Below are 17754 nucleotides of genomic sequence, written 5' to 3' on the forward strand. Positions count from 1 at the left end.
CAGCTCTGCCATAGATCATTCTCAGAACTGGAAAAGGCCTTTCGCAAAGGCCATCTCCTTGGGTGGTTCCTAGAAGCTGGTCTGTGCAATGGCTATGCTAGAATCAGCTGGGGAGAATTTTCAAAACAGAGATTCCTAGGTCCCACTCTGGGAGATTCTAATTTATTAATTCTGGGATAAGGCACTGCAATCTATTTTTAAAAGGCTCCCAAGTGAGTGACACGCACTCAGGTGTGGGATCCAGCCCATCTGCCAACTGCTGCTTGACCTTCTAATAGCCACATGGCCCTCTGGTCTCACTTCAAATACTTCTAGAGGTATAGAGCTCAATATCTACTGATATAATCCATTCCTTCTTTGGACTTTATACAGATTTTTCCTACAGTCTCTATAATGAAACAAAATTCATTTCCCTCTAGCCTCTGCCGAATCATCTTAATCTATCCCTTGGCATGAGGCAGAAGTCTTAATCCTTTTTTCCACTTCAAGGCCCTTCAGATAACTGAAGGCAAGCATCTCCTCTACCTCTGTACCTTGTTTTGTATCACCTTTACCCCTCCTCAGGCCTTTCTTCTCCAGTGCATTCAAATAACTGCTTCTCACGTAACATCTGCTATGCTACTCTGAATATGTTCTGTTTTATCTACCTGGTGAAACAACCAACCAAGTCACAACCATTTTAGTCATAAAGACTTACATATTCTGAACACAAGTTTATAGAATTGATTTTTCTTATCAAATGGGAATCAGAACAGGAAGGTTATAAGGATCACAGTATCAATAAGCCAACAGGGTACAGCATAAATGCTGTTCAACTAAAAGCCAGTGACAAGCCTAATGGAGGACATAGTCTTGGGAATTCTACAAAAATGCATGCTTTCCCTTCCTAAAAGAGGCAGCCTAACACAGTAGAGGGAGGATCTGAAGTCAAGATTATTCTTTATATGGAGTCACTATGGTACAGTGGGAAGAAACACAGAACTTTTATGTTGCGTCACTCAACCTTTTTAGCCTGTTTTCTGATTGTAAAAGTTAAAAGAAAAACAAAAAACTCCACCACTGATGATTAAATCAAAATGAGATGCTATATGAGACATGCCTGACACAGAGAAATGGTTCAACATGATATGTCACTTCTCATAATTCTAACTAGTTCTGTCAGAAATTGCTTACCTGCTGTATTTTCCCTTGCCACTGGAAAGAATACCACCACTCAGTGTGCCCCCTGAGAGGGCTGCAAAGCTGGCTGTTTCGCTGTATGGACCTTGCATAACACTAAGTCCATCTGTAGGGCTTCCACTGGTGCTCAATACGCTAGTTAGACCTTCAATGCTACTTTCCCCAATGCTGGGATTCTTGAGGGCTCGCCAGGCATCTGCCACTGGGGATGGAACCAAACATCACAACTGAAGATAGCACAACATCAAAACAGGGTCTGGCATCTTCTTGCAATGACTCTTCAGAGTAGAGAATAGTCATGTAGAAAAATACTCATTTATTCACTTAATGAATAGCATCTACATTCAGCCACCACGTATCAGGTATTTTAACATATGCTCACATTTAATTTTCCGAAGAAATAGGAACTAATAACCCCAATTTTAAATGAGGAAATGAAAGCTTAGAACTAAATGCCTTGTCTATGGTCAGTCACACAATACTACCATGTGATTCTGAGTCCATTATTCTTTCCATTATACTACAGATGCCACCTAATCAAACATAAATATTTCCAAATACATTTAGGTCATGTGCTGATTCTAGTAGGAAGTTTGAAAAATCTCTGGGGATCTGTGTCTCTTAGGTTAGTTAATACGGTAAAGTGGAAACAACATCAAAGTGTAAGTCAGAAGATCTGCTATAGTTCCAGCTCTTCAGAAGTTCTTAAACCCATTTAACAGATGTTGAGACAAAGGCTTAAAGAAGTTCCCATTAATCGGGGATAATAACAGTCCCGGTCCTCTCTCTTCAGAGCTGTTGTAAAAACCAAGTGAAATAATAACTGTGTAAAGTCTTCTGAAAATTATAAAGTATTGTGCAGATATAAGACTTTATTATAATTATATAATTTACTATTATCAGCATACTTAAGAGTTACTTGGAGTCCTACTAGTTTGTACCTGCCACACAGAGGCAAGTACCAGAGGAATTAACCTAGTAACTCTGGAACAAAGAAATGAAAAGCTAAAAATACTTTACCTCCTATAAAGCTCATTATCCAAAGTAATCCAATGTCAATCTCTCTGTAAAATGTGCTGGAATTTTACTGACTTTTATCTTGTGTCCCATAAATTCAAAGGGAAATGAAAATTCTTTTACCTGTGATTGGACCATCATCTTCATCAAACTCAATTTTCACTCCCTTTCCATTGGCTGTACTAACTCCACAGCCACCTCCTCGACAGAGAGAAATAGGCACAACCCCATAGACATAAGCCAGCATAATAGGGACGCCAATACCTAGGGAAGAGAAGGAAACATGTCAGCAGGCCACTGGGTTGCAGCTGTCCTGAATTCTCCTTCCCATAGCTGAAGACAGACAAACCACTTTATAAAGGGTCGAAGAAAGACAGAATAGGACTATGCTAAAGAAGCATCCTGATCTAACAGAATGATGACTGGACTTGGAATCAGAAAGGCCTGGGTTAGGATCCTGGCTTCAATTTACCAGCTATTGCAATCTTGGACATGTCTTCCTTGGGTTGCCAACAATCAATGCATGCATAGGGCCTAGCACAGCACATGTATGTTGCTTTCATTTCCCCACTTCCATTCATTGCTGAGATGCTAATCCCAGGACGAATTAATAATCAAATATGAAACAAGTGACTCTAAGGGTTCAGGATCCCCGCCCCACCCCTGAGTGTTAATTCTAAAATCTTACTGCTGTGGAAGGCAGAAGGGCTTAGTTGTTAAGAGCCCAGACTCTGAAGTCAGATTGCCCTGATTCATGTCCCAGAGGTTATTGCAACTTCTGTCACAACTATGCTGTTGTGAGGATTAAATGAATACATACAGGTAAAACCCTCAGACCTGCTCCCGGCAAATGGAATTATGTTATTGTTATTCTAAAACAAACCCTCATGCCTCCCAAAATACTGTGAGGCATTAAGTAAATCAAAATTTTGTTTTGTGGGTTTTAATGGCAAGTGGAGAGGGAAGAGGAAAGGTAAAAAACTAGGCCTTAAAGTAATATCCTTTAATTCAACCTTTTTGTATGTGCCAGATGGAGTTCTAGGTACTAACTTAAGAATAAAAGATTCCAAACTTTGATACTTTACTGTGGCTGATAATAATAATGAAAGTGAAGTGTTATTTGCTTAGTTGTGTCCGACTTTTTGAGACCCCTTGGACAGTAGCCTTCTAGGCCCCTCTGTCCATGGAATTCTCTAGGCAAACATACTGGAGTGAGTTGTCATTCTCTTCTCCAGGAGTTCTTCCTGACGTGAAGATCAAACCCAGGTCTCCCGCACTGTGGGCAGGTTCTGTACCATCTGAGCCACCAGGGAAGCTTGATAATAACCACAATAACAGTGCCTACAAGAGTTAACTCCCAAGGAGGGTCTGACACAAAAACGTAGGAGCCTCCAGAGGTGAAACATCTGGCCAGCTGGCTAAACTGTGAGGCCAGAAAGCTGATGGGAGTAGGTGCGGTGGGGTGAGGTCAGGTTGGGGAGGGAGTCGTAGTCTTGGCCAGCTTCTTACCAACGCTAACCGCAGCAATGACAGGGGATGCGATGACTGACAAAGTCACTCCTCCTGTGATCGCCAAATTCCTCTTATGTTTGGAGGTTTTCCGTCCCTCATACCTGCTATGAATCTAAGAAGAAAGAAAATCCAAGTCAGCGAGTTAGGACATCAATCTTTTTGCTGGGGAGAAAAAAGATAAGTAAATATTCCCTTATAAGTTATCTATATTAAAACATAGTCCCTCATCTCAAAGAGACATCTTTCTCACATTTTAATCTAACTCAGACCAGGAAGGTATAAACTAATATGAAAAAGTTAATACAAGAAGAGACAACGTAGGTGAGTGAAGTAAGCATTCACCTTTAAGTCACTGAGACAAACCAGGCCCAGGATGTTAATAAGAACTTTTAGATCTCTTGCGGGGTTTATGAAAATCCATTTAAGAAACTAATGTCATTATTATTCAAGAACCAGTTGGCTTTCAGGCAGCGCTGAAATATAAGTTCCTCCCCATTTCCTTCAAAACTCTACCAATAAACCCGAAGTTGGAACAGGGACAGAATTCAACATCTTACCTTCCTACCAACATAAACAGGAATGCCGATGACCATGGCAGGAATGGCAATGCCAGCAATGAGGGAAATCCCCACTGGGGCACCAATCAATGTGCCCAGCTGCCAAAGAATTTTCTTCTTACGGCTCCATGGCTTCTTGCCCCAGAATGTACAGCCAGAGGGGCTGCAGAGGAAATATGCCAAAGTTAATGTCAATATTACAAATGCAGCTGTTGTTACTAGAGAGTTTGATAAGAGCAAGAGCCTTCTTTTCCATAAAAGTGATTAATAGTTATAGGAGGTTATAAGAAATGAATATATTGCATAAGGGGAAGCAAAGCCCAAGGTGAGACTATTAAGAGTTCTGGTTCTTTAATTTTTTTGTAAAGGCAGGTCCCTAAACTTGAAACTTCTTTTTCATTCTTTTCTGCTGAACTCTATCCTCTCTAACCCACCAAAATGAACCTACTTCTTTGTGTGATACTACACGGGAACCTATATAGTCTATGCACTTGACATCTCATCCAAACATTTTGTATCTTGCAGTGAAGGAACTCTCTTTGATTTGCATGGTTTTCTTGGCATATATAGACACTGCAAATCATGTTCCTGGGATAAGATATAAAAATATTTCATCACACCCTTTACAACAGTTTCATACTCTGAGTTTGGCTACTTTTACACTTAGTTGTTCTGAGTCCAACCATTTTTGTTAACTCCCTTTGTGCTGTCTTTTCTACTAGATACGGTAAGCAATTTTGAAAGTTAGCGGTCATGTCTTATGTACTCCGGTGTCCGTAATAAACCGGTATATTGTAATGCTTGCTAAATTGAAAATGAAAGTGTTTCATCCACACAATGAATGTTAAATTTGCAAATATTACCTCCTTCAGGACAATATTTGAATGACTACTACACTGAAGGAACTGTAAAAAGGTTAACACTTAACCTTAAGTGTTCATAATACAGCTTAACAAAATTAGACATGTAAACGAAGTAAAAGTCATAATGATGTTTATAAAGGAACATGTAAAGAATGTCAGTAAAGAAGAATGAAGCAGAAAAAGCTGGGGGAAGGCATCACAGATGGAATGGCATTTAAAGTGGCTCTTGAAGACTGGATAAGAAATGAACAGGTGGAGATAAAATGGGGTTGCTGGGAGGTGAGGTGATTAGAAAGCATTCCAGGCAAAGGAAAGAACATGAATGGTCAGGGAGCTAAGAGCACAGAAGAGACACAGATAATCTGGGATACAGTATTTATGAAAGCAAACTGGAAAAAGTTAGAAAGTACATTGGGGCTAGACTGTAAAAAAAAACCTTCAAAGCCATCCTAAGGAAGTTGAACTCTACCTGGAAGGCTAGGGAAAACAGTCACTGGAAGTTGCTGAGCTGGAGAAAAACATGATTGGAAGGGTGTTTCAGAGGAAGTTTTTACAGCTTCCTTATGCTGTAATGAGAGGACAGATGATGTCTCTTTGACATCCTTTTCCCTCAATCAGTAAGGGATGAAGACTATAAATAAAAACAATGGACCTACTGTTTTTATGGTCTTGTTCTCTCACTGATTTAGGTAAAAGGATGTCAGAGGGAAGGGTGAGACGAATTGGGAGAGTAGGATTGACATATATACACTACTGTGTGTAAAACAGGTAGCGAGTGAGAAACAGCAGTATAGTACAGGGAGCTCAGCTTGGTGCTCTGTGATGACCTAGAGGGGTGGGATGGTGGAGGTAGAAGGGAGGTTCAAGAGGGAGGGGATATAAGTATACATTTTAGCTGATTTATTTACTTCATTGTACAGCAGAAACTAACACAACATTGTAAAGCAATTATACTGCAAAAAAAAAGGACACTTTCTCATCTCACCTGAGGTAATGCAAGTCTGAGATCTCTTTCATACAAAGCCAACAGAATTCACAGCCACACACTGCACAGGTCATATGATTACAGCTTCCATCATTCATCTTGATAATGTAAGCACTGCATCGTGGGCATGGCTTGATGTCATCTGCTGAGGGGAGGGAGGAAGAATGGGTAGAAAAATACCCCTACTTAAACCTAGTTTGGTTTTATTATTCCCAGGAGTATGCATAAGAAATGAGGCAGTCAAGAATTTCTGACTGAGGATTCCAGATTGTGCAACCCACTTCGCTGGAAGGCTGGCTACGTCTAGACCTCAGGAAATTTCATAAAACGGATCCTGTCTCATATTGAGCTGCCTATCCCCCAAACTGGCATCTTCCACAGCACGTGAGCCACACTCGGAGCAAAGAGACTTCCCTAGAGAGAGAGACGGTTCCAAGAAAAATGGAATTTCAGCAGTCAATAGGCTGGCAGAATTAAAAGCACAGTTCTACAGGAAGAACAGTCTGTAGCCTGCATTTGGCTTTAAGTCTTGAAAAATCTTAGTTCAGGAAACTCCTTTCACAGTTTCAACAAGTATCACTGCGGTTTGTTGTTAATACAATACACAGCCTCTTGCCATGATACTTTAAAATTCAAAACCTAAAAACAACTGTGTGTGCTATGTAGCATACACCTGGTAATTTTCACAGCAAGCTAGGAACTAACCTATTAAAAACAAAAAGTTAGGAGATTAGGTTGTGCCAGGAAAAAGTGAATGGTAAATCTTTCCTACTAGCTTCCCCAAATGACATCAGTGAAATTAAGCACATTTATAAAAGGTAATAAGCCCAATGACATTTTAAAATAGGTTTCCTTTGACATGTCAAGGTTGAAACTGAATGTGTGATACTCCTTCTTTTAAGGTTAATCATTAATCCATACTAACATCACTTGCTTTCCTCAAATCTGCACCCTACTTCCAAAAACAGTGATGTACTTAAAGCTAGTAGGAAAACAAAATAGGTTTAATACCAAATGTCTTTCTGCTCACGATGAAAGGACTGAAAAAGCCCCTAGCAAAAGTACCTAACTGCTCTCCAATCTGAGACATATTACTAAAAAGGCAGAAACTACAGAATTCAGTTTTGCTTTATTCCAAGTCACCTGGGTTGGACAGTCTATAAATGGCCAGAGAGAGAAGCTACATATTAAATATAGTATTGAGAGTATTACCAAATAGTTTCTGCTTTCTAATCCTTGAGTCATACATTAAGGTAATCTCTCCCAACTTTGGGCTCACATTATGAAATATCAAATAAAAAGACAAATGAGACTACGCCAACTTATACCTGGTCCAGATTCTTGTCCATAACTGAGCCCTGAAGTGTGCTTGGTGCGGACTCGCAACGTCTGTGCCCTCTGCTGACGGGCCATATCGCACGTCTGATTTGGATGCCATATTTGCTTGCAGTGGTAACAGAACTCAGTCTGGCAGCCTTCCCTCTCACAGGTCAGCTTTGGGCAGCTGGCACAGCCATAGGCAATAACTGCATACCTGCGTAAGGAAATAGGACGAGATATAAGCTAAGACATTATGCATTGGTTCCAGTGGGGTAACACTGTTTGGTGTCCCCCACCACTTCATTCGGTATAGAGGAAAGAACACACATATGTGTAACACACACACATATTCTGTGTGAGAAAGTAAATTTCTTCTCGAGATTCTAAAAATACAAATTACTTCCTGAAAAAATAGGAAAACATCATATTTAGCTAGATTTTTTTTTTGCCATGTTGAGTGGCACGTAGGATTTTAGTTCCAACCAGAGTTTGAACCCATGTCCCCTGCAGTGGAAGCACAGTCTTAACCATTGGACTTTCAGCCTGAATTCCTAGCATGTATTCAGTCATAGTTTAAGCTGTTTTGGGAACAGTCTGTCATAGCAAGTTTCATAAATAAGGGTACAAAACGATTTCCTTTTGATGGTTTGCTATATTTAGAGAAATCAGAATTTGTTTAAAGGACAGAATATTTGTATAATAAAGACCAATAGAAAAAACTAAAGCAAGTATACTTTTTATTTATTTATTTATTTTTTAGCAAGTATACTTTTTAAAAAAACTGTGGTATAGTTCATGTACAATATTGTTTCAGGTGTTCAACAATGATTCACAATTTTTAAGCTATATTCCATTTATAGGTATAAAATTTTGGCTATATTCCCTGTGCTGTACTATGTATCTTTGTTAACATTTTTATACATAGTAGTTTGTACCTCATAATTCCCTACCCCTATCCTGTCTATCCCATATCCCTTCCCTCTCCCCGACTAGTTTGTTCTCTATATGTGTGTGTCTGTTAATACTCACTAGTTTGTTTTATTTTTTTAGATTGCACATATAAGTAATATCATTTATATTTTTCTTTCTCTGGCTTATTTCACTTAGCATAATATCTTCTGGGTCCATCCATGTTGGTGAAAATGGCAAAATTTCACTTTTTATGGCTGAGTAGCATTCTATTGCATATGTATACCATATTTTAAAAATCCATTCATCTGTTGATGGACACTTACATTGTTTTCATATCTTAAAAGTGAAAGTGAAAGTCGTTCATTCATGTCTGACTCTTAGTGACCCCATGGACTATATACATAGTCCACAGAATTCTCCAGGCTCTGGAGTGGGCAGCCTTTCCATTCTCCAGGGATATTCCTAACCCAAGGGTCAAATCCAGGTCTCCTGCATTACAGGCAAATTCTTTATCAGCTGAGCCCACAAGGGAAAACCAAGAATTCTGGAGTGGGTAGCCTATCCCTTCTCCAGCGGATCTTTCCAACCCAGGAATTGAACCAGGGTCTCCTGCATTGCAGGCAGATTCTTTACCAACTTGGCTATCAGGGAAGTCTTATATCTTGCCAATTGCATATCTTGGTAACTTTCATATTTTGGCAACAGCAAATAATGCTGTTATAAATGCTGCTATTAAGGTGCATGTATCTTTTTCAATTAGTGTTGGTTTTTTTTTTTTTTTTCTTTCCAGATAAACACCCAGGAATGGAATTGCTGGGTTCCAGGGGCTTTGCAGGTGGCACTAGTGGTAAAGAACCTGCCTGCCAATGCAGGAAACGTAAGAGACACAGGTTCCATCCCTGGATTGGGAAGATCCCCTGGAGGAGAGCATGACAACCCACTCCAGTATTCTTGCCTGGAGAATCCCACAGACAGAGGAGCCTGGCAGGCTACAGTACATAGGGTCGCACAGAGTCAGACACGACTGAAGTGATTTAGCACGCACGCACACATGGTAATTCTATTTTTAATTTTTGGAGAAATCTTCATACTGTTTTTCATAATGGCAAAACCAATTTACATTGCCACCAAAGGTGTATGACGGTTCTCTTTTCTCTGCATCCTTGCCAGCATTTGTTATTTGTGGCCGTGTTGATGATAGCCATTCTGATAGGTGTGAGATAACATCTCACTGATTTTAATTTGCATTTCTTTGATGATTAATGAATGATGCTGAGCATCTCTTCATGTGACTGTTGGTCATTTGTATGTCTTCTTTGGAAAAATGTCTATTCAAGTCTGCCCATTTTTCAACTGGACTGTTTTTGTTTTTTTGATGTTGATTTGTATGAGCTGCTTATATATTTTGGATATTAACTCCTTATCACTCATATCATTAGAAAATATTTTCTCTCATTCAGTAGGTTGTCTTTTTGTTTTGTCAATGGTTTCCTTTGCGGTACAGAAGCTTTTAAGTTTAATTAGGTCTCATTTATTTATTTTTTTTAAAGAAATACTTTTTCAAAAATTTACTTATTTTTTCTGGTTGTGCTGAGTCTTTGTTGCTGTGCACAAGCGTTCTCTAGTTGTGGTGAGTGGAGGCTCCTCTTCACTGTGGTTCAGGGGCTTCTCACTGTGGTGGCTTCTTTTATTGCAGAGTACACTCTCCAGGGCATGGGCTTCAGGAGTTGTGGTATGCTGGCTCAACAGTTGCAGCTCATTGGCTCAAGAGCTTGGGCTCAGTAGTTGTAGCAAGTGGGCTTAGTTGCTCTGGGGCATGTGGAATTTTCCCGAACCAGGGATCAAACCCATGTCCCCTGCATTGGCAGGTAGATTCTTATCCACTGTACCACCAGGGAGGTCCAGGGATCATTAATTTTTGCTATATCCTCTGCTTTAGGAGACAGATAAAAAAAAAATATATTGCTACAATTTATGTCAAATAGTGTTCTGCGTATATTTTCTTCTAGGAGTTTTATGATTTCAATCCTTTTTCATTTTTAGGTTTCACAGTGAAGCTGACCTGATGACAGACTGAGAGACAACTGAAAGCTCACTTTATCTTTCCATTATTTCTTCCAACATGAACGTATACCTTGAAATGTCTTCTTTCTTGACAGGTTCCAGAATCCAAGAACACCACTCATCAGTCTTGTTAATCAACATGGAATATGGCCATTATTTCCTCCTAATCCTTTTTGATACATATTCTTAGTTACGAAACACAATTCAGGATCTATCAGCACCAACCAGCATTAACTAAGTTTCTTACAATTTATGTTTATTTACCAAGAATTATTTTCCTACAAACAATCCAATGTATTTACAACTATTAGCCTTTCTAACTCTAAAAATCTCAACTAAATGCACAGGCTACCCTAGTAAGTGGACGCATTTAAAATAAGAATTTTTTTAAAAAAGTAATTTAAACAAAGAAGGGAAGACAGCAGTAGTGAAAGTTCAAACAATTTTTAGACAAGTCAATGACTGCAGGCTTGGTGTTGTCATCCCCTATGCCATGCTCTCCTCCAATAGCCAAAGACCTCAAACAAACAAAATAATAGCATTTTCTTAGATCTAGTTTACAGTTTGCTTATTTGATTGTACATTAGATATTTATGACAGCAACTTAAGTTCCAGGCTTATCATAGATTCTGCAAGTTGATTTGAGAATGACACTGAAAATATCAATGACAAGGTTTCATCTATGTTACATAACACAGGCTGTATTAAAACCCTTTTCAGAAAGAGCAAAGTGAATTCAATGTATAAATGCAAATGATTCATATCCTGTAGGAGTTCTGAGCAAATTTATCCCACCGAGTTGCAAAATAACTACTAAGGATAAACAATATTTTTCCTGAAGAAAGTGATTTGCTTGCTATTTTGTGTTAAACAAGAAAGGTACTAGGTGATTTCAGAAAAAAGTATTAAGTCAACATCAGACAAGACAATACAAATTAGACAGACTGCCAGTCAGGAAGCCTTTGAACATTTCATGATATATTTCTACCTCACATAGTGGGAGTAATATTTATTAACAGATTTTTCTCTCTCTCTCTCTTTTTTTAAAGAACATTTGATAGGACTGACAATATCAATTTTGGGTGTGGAATTTTGAAGGAAGTAAAATAACCTCAAATACTCATGAACCTACAGCAACCTATTATTGTGACACAGAATTACTCAGGGCACGAGACTTGGCATTCCAGTTTTTGGGTGCCTAGTCTAGGCTCTTTGCCCCTGACTCATACTGCATGACACTGAGCTAATTAAAATCTCCAAACTTTAGATTCCATCCCTAAAATGGAAGTATAGGTGTTTGCTGCTTTCAAGTATAACTAAACATGTTTTAAAACTGCACTTGAGACCTTGCCCTGAAAGTCATGGTATAAATACACGGCACATACTGTCCCACTTCCTGGCCTCTGTACACCCTGTTACTCTCTGCCTTGAAACGCCCTTTCCTTACTTCTTGCCCTGGCAAACACTAATCCGTTTAAGAACCAGCTCAAATGTCATCCTTTCTATAAAATCCACTTAACCTCTCCAGGCAGTTGGTTGCCCACTTCCTGTCTGTGCATAATTACTTCACAATACTTAACATATTATACTGTAAATATGTTTATATGTATGCTTCCCCCAACCAGACTAGGCAAGGAAAAATACCATTTTTTAGTCTCCAGGGTCTAGCACCCTGATTCATGCTTAAAACACGTGTTTTGAAGGAATGATATAGAGACCCTCTCCTCTTCGGGTTTTTTTACTTTATATTGGTCCATTACATTTCCCTAAAGCAATCTTTTAAACTTATCTATGTATCTATTGATTTTCTATATGCTAATTACTATAACTTAATCCTAAAATTCTGTATAAGCCCTTTTGAGGAGTAAATTCCTAAATTCTGAATAGGGCAATCTCCTACCTTAGGTAGTCAAAAAAAGAAGAAAAAAAAAAAAAAACTATTTTGTTCTTTCTCTTCTCTAGCCTACATTGGAATCTCTCTCCTACTCTGCTTTCTTAGCTCAACAGAGCATTGAGTATGGCAAAAACCACTACAATATTGTAAAGTAATTAGCCTCCAACTAATAAAAATAAATGGAAAAAAAAACCAACAAATCTATGTCCTAGAAAAATAAATAAATAAAAGTAAGGTCTAGGAAATTACACGATGCTAAGAAAACAGAAGCATCCTTTCTCCCTCTTAAGTTCATACAACTTTTATTAATTTTGTCAATTTGCTATCTTCAGAAACATTATAATGTGACAGGCTAGACCACAACATTACCTTACTCTGGCCTGGGGGGTGGAAATCCCATTAGTATGAATTTGATTATGTGCCAACAAATCCTGGTAGTTAAAGAAATGTGTTCCTATATTATGTCTATACTTCACCATTCCAGGCCATGTAACTTCATTTACAAACAGACTCTGAACATATATAAGGGTGGATGACACAGGCCAAGTCATCACAATGAGCCATACTGTCACTATCTTCCTTTTTACTGCCCTAGTTCAAACCCATGTCATCTCTTGAACAGACAACTGCAAGACTATCTGGTCTGCTTATTCCCTACTCCAATCCAAACTCCAACTAGAAAAATTTATCTATCATGATGTTACTCTTTCGCTTAAAATCCTTCAAAAAAAAGAAAAAAATCCTTCAAATCTATACTTCTTTCCATGGCATAGATAGACCTACCAATTTGAATCCAGTCTACCTTTTCAGATCAATCTCAAGTCACTTTCCAGATCATGCTCCCCATATTGCACATCCAGAGGCTAACCAAACTAGACTGCAGACTTAGTCCTGAATTTACATACCTCCATGCATTTGCTCATAACATTCTGGTTTAAGATGCCTAATTTTCTCTACCCTCATCTTTGTTTGCCTGGTATAAATTTCTACTCATATTCTTCAAGCCCTGATTAGGTATCACCTCCTCCATGAAGTCTTTAGTGACACAATCATGCAAAATCTCTTTCATCCATCTTCTAAGAACACTTGTATTTTCTTCAGTATCTATTACACTGCATTTATAACTATCTATCTGTCTCCTCCATCAGGCCAAACACCCTGAGCCAAGAGGACCATGTCTAAGTACTTTTTGCAGTACTCAGAACTCATATGATTCAACACCATATGATTCTGAAAAGGACTGCTGATTACCTGTCTGTCCTCTTCTTGTCTACCCTCCTCTTATCTGTTTCTCCTCTCAAAACTGTGGTGTTTGTATTCTTTACCTCCCTTATAAAAAATTTAACTACTCATCCCATTCTTCTGGGATCTAATTGAAAGACTCTGTTCAGAGTTGTAGAAAAAGTTAGAATATAGATATCTTAGTCTAGAGGAGCTCTCAATTCACTCAGAGCACAAGATTTAGTGTTAAATAAGGACACTAACAGAAGACTAGCCAGAAAAACTGTTAAAGGAGCTTAGAAAACTACAAACAACGAAAGTTTCAGGTATGCTTTAAAGATGTCATCAAAAAACACAAACATGTTTCCTGGTCATCTAAGTTTAGGGAAATTATATTAGATTGAAGATTTACCCTGCATATTAGCATTAACAAGATTTACAGTGTATATTAGAATTGTTTAAAGGGTCTAAGGAGCTCAGAAATAAGAGTTGCTTTATTTTGTTCAATCCAACATTTCCCAAGCTTATTCAATCCCAACACATTTTTCTTTTCAATAATGCCTATACCTTGAGAAATATTGATGTAGGTGAAAAATAGAAAACAAGATCAAAAGATGGTTGGAAACCATAAATGCTCCCAAATCATAAGGATAGATCAAATAAATAGTATGTTCTTAAAGACATAAGAAGTCATCTTATAGGTCAGGTATGAGCAGTTTTAAGCAGGGGAATGATATAAAATGTTCTATTTTAGAATGAATACTTTGGCTAATATAAGAAAGATACATTGGGCTGGAAGATGATGTAAACAGTGGAGGGTGGGGTTGTAGGGGGATACAGAGGTGCGAAAATGAAGCAACAGAGTTAAATTAAGAGAAAAGATTCAGGAAAGCTTCACAAAGGAAAAATCCTCCCTCACTGACTAAGAAATCTGTCTTGCTCAGGGAGCTTACTCTTCTCTCATAAATGTATTAGGGAAAAACAGAAGCTTCCTGTTTTTAGGATAATCCAGTCCAGTTGTCTAGGAAGGACAACAGACAATACTACCTTCTGGGAACAGGTATGCAGGGGGACTCTGCAGGAGACACAGGCAGCAATGAGAGGCTGAAGTGGTGGACTGCACAAAGAATTTAGGTCAAGACAGTCTTACCTCCTATTCATCTGTACAGAAGATCTGCCCCCTGTATGCCAGGAAATATTCTGTTGTCTCCTTTGCTAAACCCTCAAGTCTTCTAGGACAAACCTAGACAGCATATAGTCTAAAAAGGTCCATATAGTCAAAGCTGTGGTTTTTCTAATAGTCATGTATGGATGTGAGAGTTGGACCATAAAGAAACCCGAGCCCCAAAGATTTGATGCTTTTGAACTGTGGTGCTAGAGAAGACTCTTCAGAGTCCCTCGGACAGCAAGGAGATCAAACCAATCAATCTTGAAGGAAATCAACCCTGAATATTCATTGGAAGGACTGGTGCTGAAGCTGAAGCTCCAATATTTTGGCCATCTGATGCAAAGAGTTGATTCAATGGAAAAGACTCTAATGCTGGGAAAGACTGAGGGCAAGAGGAAAAGGGGGGTGACAGAGGATAAGAAGGTTGGATAGCATCACTGACTCAATGGACATGAGTCTATGCAAACTGAGGGAGATAGTGAAGGACAAGGAAGCCTGGAGTGCTGCAGTTCATGGAGTTGCAAAGAGTTGGACATGACTTAGTGACAGAAGAACAACAACAACAATCTTCTAGAGATTCTGAAAGGGTTTAAAGACAGGGCACTTGAGAGGAAAACATTACATGTTTACATGATTTGGAGATTTCTGAAAAGACTGTGCTTAAGTAGAGACTCTAAAGGGTAGCAGATCAATTTTACTATTTATCAACTGTGAGATACTGGGTCCCACACTTAAACTTCTCTGAACTTCCTTCTCCTTTATCAAATGAGTTTGCCACCATCTATCTGCATGAAACTAAAGTGAAATTATTTGAGTGAAGTTACAGTCTGAAGATTATAAAGGGCTATAAAAATGTCAGTTATCTGTATTCTGAGTGAATTTTATCTCATTTGAAAGCATGTTTTAAATGTTATACTTGGTGGGAATTGCCTGGTGGTCCAATGATCAAGACTCAGCAGCTTTCACTGCCATGGCCGGGGGTTCGATCCCTGGTCTGGGAACTAAGATCCCACAAACTGTGCATACACAGCAAAGAAAGAAAAGAAAGACTACATTCAGTAATACTGTACTTAATAATATTAATGTGAAAGTTTTCCCACAGAAATTGGTTCCCTTATTTATGAATATAAAATTGTATTCAAGTACAGGAAAAGAAAAATTCAAGACTCTTTTCTATGTCCCCAAAATATTCATAAACAAATAATATTTTAATATATAGTGCTTTCATCATGAGTAATCACAGTGAAACTAGTGATCGGAACTCTGTAAGATCACTCATATGCTCCCCTCACCCCACCAAATAGACACACACATACACAGAGTAAAGAACTTGATAAATTTGGCTGACAGGAACTTGATCTGTGGTCAGTAAGATGATCAGGTATGAGAAGAAATTACTGGGGTCTTAGGCTTCTCTTCTAGTTCTCATCCATGACTTTTACCTGACTCAGAAGAACAACTGTTTGATTAAAACAAAACAACTATTTTTCTCATGACATTAGAAAGAGATGGCAAAACCACTGGCCACATCCCCACCTATTTGAGAAGTGATAGAAAGTTACTCCCTGTTTATCTAATATCTTCACCTGAATTCTCAGAACACTCTGAAAATATCAATTAGGACTCTCAAGTAAGGAAAAGATTAGGCTTATTTCAGACAAGAAAAATAAAAGTAGGTAAGAGGCTGTTAAGAAGAAGAATCAGAAAAGAAACCAGATTCTAGCCTCTTTGGCTCTCTCAATGTTGTAGGCCACACTTGATGAAATGACCCAAACAGTAGCATCCCCAAAAATGCTGATAAGCTTGTGCTTTATAAAGCTCTGAGAGAAAAGAATACTTAACTGGCTTTGGTTGGAGTTAACACCAGTGTTCCAAGCCTGGTTCCACCACCCACTAGTTGTATGACCCTAAATAAGTCACTCAATTCATTTAAACTTCAGTTTCCTTATCTGTAAAACTAGATCAAATGTATCTTACAATGTTGCAAGGATCAAATTAAATTATGTATGCATGACACATGGATACCACAGATCAGTCCTGGGTGTTCACTGGAAGGACTGATGCTGAAGCTGAAACTCCAATACTTTCGCCACCTCATGTGAAGAGTTGACTCATTGGAAAAGACCCTGATGCTGGGAGGGATTGGGGGCAGGAGGAGAAGTGGACGACAGAGGATGAAATGGTTGGATGGCATCACCGACTTCAATGGATAAGGGTTTGGGTGGACTCTGGGAGTTAGTGATGGACAGGGAGGCCTGGCGTGCTGCGATTCATGGGGTCGCAAAGAGTCGGACACGACTGAGTGACTGAACTGAACTGACACATGGATACTCAGATTCTAGTCTGCTTGCGCTCCTTACACTTCACCTTCTTTAAAGCCACAGATTTAAAAGTTACATTAAAAATGCTATAATTTTTTAACTAATTAAAAAAATACTTGACTAATATAAAAATGGCCTAATTCGTTAATAACTTCCAAGTCAGGAATGGTATAGAGTTATCATCAAGATTGTAAGTTAATTCCTGTCTATTTTATTTTTTAAAAAATTCCTGTCTATTTTAATTGATGTGAGCAAAGACAGAGATTGACTCAGAGAAATAAACAAAAAGAGAACTTTCCCAGAAATAAAATGTCAGTGATCCCACATTTCTCAGTTAAAATTCAAGGAAATTCACATCTCAAAAAGGAGATAATATACTATTCCAAAATGAACCAAATAGTGTTCTCTTAAGTAAATATTCCTTTAGTTCAGAAAATAGATCAATACTGTCTGTAAAACTTCAGTATCACATAAATTAACTTCTTAAGACTAGGAAGACTACCAGATCGCCAGATAAAAGCAAACTTTTCCAAGGGCCTACAAGGTTTTTTTCTGATACTTATTATTAATAACTGAAAGTGAAAGTGACCTACCATAGACAAACACCTCAACCTTTGACCACAACACTTCAAAGTAATTTAGAAACCTCATCTCAGTGAACTTAAATAACACATACATTCTAAATAAGCTTGGCAGAATAGAAAAATAAATTAACTCATCTTACTCCCCTAAGACACTCTA

At 38.4% G+C, this 17754-nt stretch overlaps 1 protein-coding gene across 6 annotated transcripts in view; it reads right to left on the reverse strand.

Moving 5' to 3' along the window:
• Positions 1-17754, reverse strand: part of RNF19B (ring finger protein 19B) — a 28889-nt gene that overhangs the window by 9105 nt on the left and 2030 nt on the right. For 5 of the 6 annotated variants that reach the window (XR_002314289.2, XR_011484794.1, XM_020896050.2 and 2 more), the window contains exons 2-7: positions 7442-7647; positions 6114-6258; positions 4266-4428; positions 3706-3820; positions 2320-2460; positions 1174-1381 (exon numbers count right to left, since the gene is read on the reverse strand). Coding sequence is in view for 4 of the 6 variants with exons in the window: in XM_020896050.2 (XP_020751709.2) it covers positions 1174-1381; positions 2320-2460; positions 3706-3820; positions 4266-4428; positions 6114-6258; positions 7442-7647 (978 nt within the window). In the remaining 2 variants the exon portion in view is untranslated. The remainder of the gene's footprint in view (positions 1-1173; positions 1382-2319; positions 2461-3705; positions 3821-4265; positions 4429-6113; positions 6259-7441; positions 7648-17754) is intronic. The other variant, XM_020896051.2, reaches the window with a different exon arrangement.

Source organism: Odocoileus virginianus, chromosome 30, assembly GCF_023699985.2.
Source record: "Odocoileus virginianus isolate 20LAN1187 ecotype Illinois chromosome 30, Ovbor_1.2, whole genome shotgun sequence".
Taxonomy (NCBI): domain Eukaryota; kingdom Metazoa; phylum Chordata; class Mammalia; order Artiodactyla; family Cervidae; genus Odocoileus; species Odocoileus virginianus.